The 3,777-nt window shown below is 42.0% G+C and overlaps 1 protein-coding gene across 1 annotated transcript; it reads left to right on the top strand.

The window, feature by feature from the left end:
- The first annotated feature begins 1,581 nt into the window (after positions 1–1,581).
- Positions 1,582–2,544, top strand: LOC128848179 (olfactory receptor 14A16-like). The gene has a single exon (XM_054047991.1). The coding sequence runs from the start codon at positions 1,588–1,590 to the stop codon at positions 2,542–2,544; it is 957 nt and encodes a 318-aa protein (XP_053903966.1). The 5' UTR covers positions 1,582–1,587.
- The last annotated feature ends 1,233 nt before the right edge of the window (positions 2,545–3,777 follow it).

Genomic DNA, 3,777 nt, shown 5'->3' with positions numbered 1-3,777 from the left:
TCAAATACCAACTGCTCATTGGAATTTTTCCTCCCATCAGGAATTTTTTTATTTTTCACTGAAAACCTTATATCCATTTTCCCCCAGTTATTGGCAAATGAAAATTTTCAGCTAAAAACTGATTTTTTTAAATCTCAAAACCAAAACAGTTTTTTATTTAAGTTTTAAGATTTTTTTACAAAACAATCCCAAAATGTTTGAGAACAGCAGACAGATTCTCAGATTTGTTGTTGTTCAGCTGAAAAACCAATCTCCATTAAAAAGAACACAGCTGAAAATTTACAACCAGCCTTAAACTTTAAATGAATTGGGGAACATTAATATTGCCTGATAAGAGCCTGATTTGAAACCCATTTATTCTATTACATCTGTATGATTTCTCTTTCAAAGGGATAGTTGTGAGGTGGTAACAACTGAATAAACAGTAAAGTTGGCAGCGCACAGGATATTTTATAGAGAAGAGCCCCTTTAAACCCTGGGTTAGAGTTGAACCAAGCAGCCAAAGCCTGTCTAGCCTGCCACCATTCAAGGACATACAGGATCTCACAGGGAGTAGAACCCAGACCTCCTGGCCTAGCTCCAAACTGCAGCTGGCTGAGTATAAATGGTGTAAATGGGTGTGCAGAAGAGAAACAGAGTAAGACATGGGGCTACATTTCCAAAGGTATTTAGGTGCCTGGTGAGCTTTTCAGAAGCACCTAGGAGCTCACAACTCATTGATTCCAAGGGGTGTTGGGGCCCTGATGCTGTTGAGAATCCCACTAGGTGCCTCAATACCTTTAAAAATTTGCCCCAGAGCTCCTCTCCGAAAGCCCTTACAGTCCTAGTAGACACGGCAGAGAAGGGGCGGGGGTTTGAAACAGAGGCAGAAAGAGGGTAAATGACGGGTCCAAGGTCACAGAGCAGGTCACTGGCAGAGACAAGAACAGAGCCCAGGTGTCCTGACAGCCAGTGCACCACATAGCAGAGAGTAAATGATACAACGTTTACTACCAGTCCATTGTTAGATGCAGGCAGAAGTGCTGCTGGGAGTTGGTGCCATAAATCAATTTGGGAGCAGGGAGTCGGCCGTCTAGGCATAGAGCTTGGGGTAGAAAAATTACAGATGAGCTGCTATTCACGATTGTGGTTGAGTCTACATCATATTGCCCTGCAAAGGGGGAATCAAGCTGTTAGAATTTTAGTTTCAGTTTTATACCCAAGTTTTGAACTTGTTGATGGTCGCAAGAGGGACCTTCTTTACAAGAATTGTTGGATTTGGAGTGTGCTTTATTCCATCCTTCATATTGCATTTTATCAAGCCACCCCATGGGCAGAATCCTCAAATGGGATAAAGTGATGAAGCTCCATTGACTTTAAAGGAGCTGACCAAATTTACAGTAGTGTGATAATGTGACTTATTGATTGTCAGAGGCAAGGAGCACTAACACCTACTCATTGTAAGTGATGAGTTCTGTGCACCTTTGACGTTCATATAATGAGATATTAGGGAAAGGGGGATCAGGGACATTCCCTCTGTCGCTCTCATCCTGACCATTATCCTTCTCATTCCCTCCACAGCCATCACATGATGTATTGAGGAAGAAAATGTCCAACCAAACTGCCGTGACCGAATTCCTTCTCCTGGGATTCTCTGATGTTCGTGAGCTGCAGATTTTACACTTTGTGGTATTTCTAGTGCTTTACCTGATATCCCTGCTGGGGAACATTCTCATCATCACAGCCATAGTCCTTGACCACCACCTTCACACCCCCATGTACTTCTTCCTGATGAATCTGTTCATCCTAGACCTCGGCTCCATCTCTGTCACCATCCCTAAATCCATGGCCAATTCCCTCATGAACACCAGATCGATTTCGTATTCTGGTTGTGTCGCTCAAATATTTCTCGTCTTCTTCTTTGCTTCAGCAGATTTTGCCATACTGACCCTCATGGCGTACGACCGATACGTCGCCATCTGCCAACCACTGCACTATGAGATGGTGATGAACAGGAGAGCTTGTGTCCAAATGGCAGCCAGTGCCTGGATCTATGGCAGTCTCAATTCTGCACTGCACACTGGGAACACGTTTGCAATATCCTTCTGTGGAGGCAACATGGTGGATCAGTTCTTCTGTGAAATCCCCCAGTTCCTCAAGCTCGCCTGCTCTGACTCATACCTCATTGAAGTTGGGTTTCTTATCTTTAGTATGTGCTTAGCGTCAAGCTGCTTTGTTTTCATAATTGTGTCATATGTTCAGATCTTCAAAGCAGTGCTGAGAATCCCCTCTGAGCAGGGCCGGCATAAAGCCTTCTCCACCTGCCTCCCTCACCTCATTGTGGTCTCCTTGCTCTTTTGTACTGCTGCCTTTGCCTACCTGAAACCCATCTCCAGCTCATCCTCAGGTCTGAATCTCATGGTGGCTGTTCTCTATTCTGTGTTGCCACCAATGATGAATCCGATCATCTACAGCATGAGAAACAAGGAAATGAAAAGTGCACTGAGTGAACTGATAGGTTGGAGGTTATTCAACAAGAATAAAATGTCTATATTTCTCCACTGATAATGATTCCATTCTGTGTTTCTTTATAAATATAATCATCTGATGTCATTATTGCCTCCATGAGAAAATACTGTGCAATCTGTTTATGCAGAATTGGGTATTGACACTAGTCAAAATACAGACAAACATGACTCAAGAAAAAAAGGAGTTTCTATAGGTTTACACCAATGTAAATAAGATTGGAATCTATCTATCGTATACTGCTACCAATCACCATACTATCTGAGACCCTTGCCTATAAAATCAGTAGCCACAGCAAAGTCGCTAGTGAGGTCTCTGGCCCTTCTTATATTTTGGGATAAAAACTCAGGTATCAGTGGATTTGTTATTTGTGTTTTTTGTTTGTTTGTCAGATTTTTAGTTTATTTTTGATTAACTGGTTGTTTGGTGGATTGGTTTTTGTCTTTGTTTTAGTAGGTTTTGGAAGTGGAAAGGCCTGAGGAGATAGTGAGTGTTTGGGGAGACAGGATTTTCAATGTTTGTCCTCTCTTGGGACTGTCCATATGTCATCTCTTTGATGGGATTCTCTGAGCAAACTGAAGGTTTGCTCCCCACAATGATAAAAGAGTGCAAAAGAGGTTTCTGCATGGCTTAGTTCCTACTGAAATGATTATGTGTATACTGTTGGGATTTTATTGTATTATTAACGATATGTTAGGCATCTTTTTATTATTTTAACCTAAATGAATATGTTAAAACTGTGTCATTCTTGCTATTGTGGAAAGGCTGTTTTAAAAAAAAACTTTTTCCAGAGTTTCCTAAAAAAAATCTGACTCGGAATAATGAGGCCAAATTTGGATTCCATGGAAATGACTGGAGTTTAGCCCCTCATTTCAAGGAGATCAGGATTTGACCAATAGCCTATATACACAAGGATCCAGATTTGGCTGACAGCACCCTGGTGAAAGTGAGTGTGACAGAGATGTAAGGGCCAGATTTCCCAACTCAGCTAGACCAGCACCAATGCAGAGTAGATCCATTGACATCACCAGTTTAATATTGATGAAGTTCTGGCCCAAAGTCTCTGGGCAGCACTCAGTAGTGACATGAACACTGGTGTAAGTTTCTTGTCTGGGGTCATTTTGTTCTGGCCCTGGTGTAAGTGGAAAAGTGCCATCATATGCACTGATCTGGTGTTCCATACGCCATCCGGTGTAGATCTACTCACATCCAAGCTGAGAAAGGATCTCAGAAGTCGGCCTGTTATTAGTATTAGAATATCATCTTTGTGCA

Source organism: Malaclemys terrapin, chromosome 13, assembly GCF_027887155.1.
Source record: "Malaclemys terrapin pileata isolate rMalTer1 chromosome 13, rMalTer1.hap1, whole genome shotgun sequence".
NCBI classification, from domain to species: Eukaryota; Metazoa; Chordata; order Testudines; family Emydidae; genus Malaclemys; species Malaclemys terrapin.
Note: the sequence above shows the minus strand (reverse complement) of the source record. Positions and strands in the feature narration are given on the sequence as shown.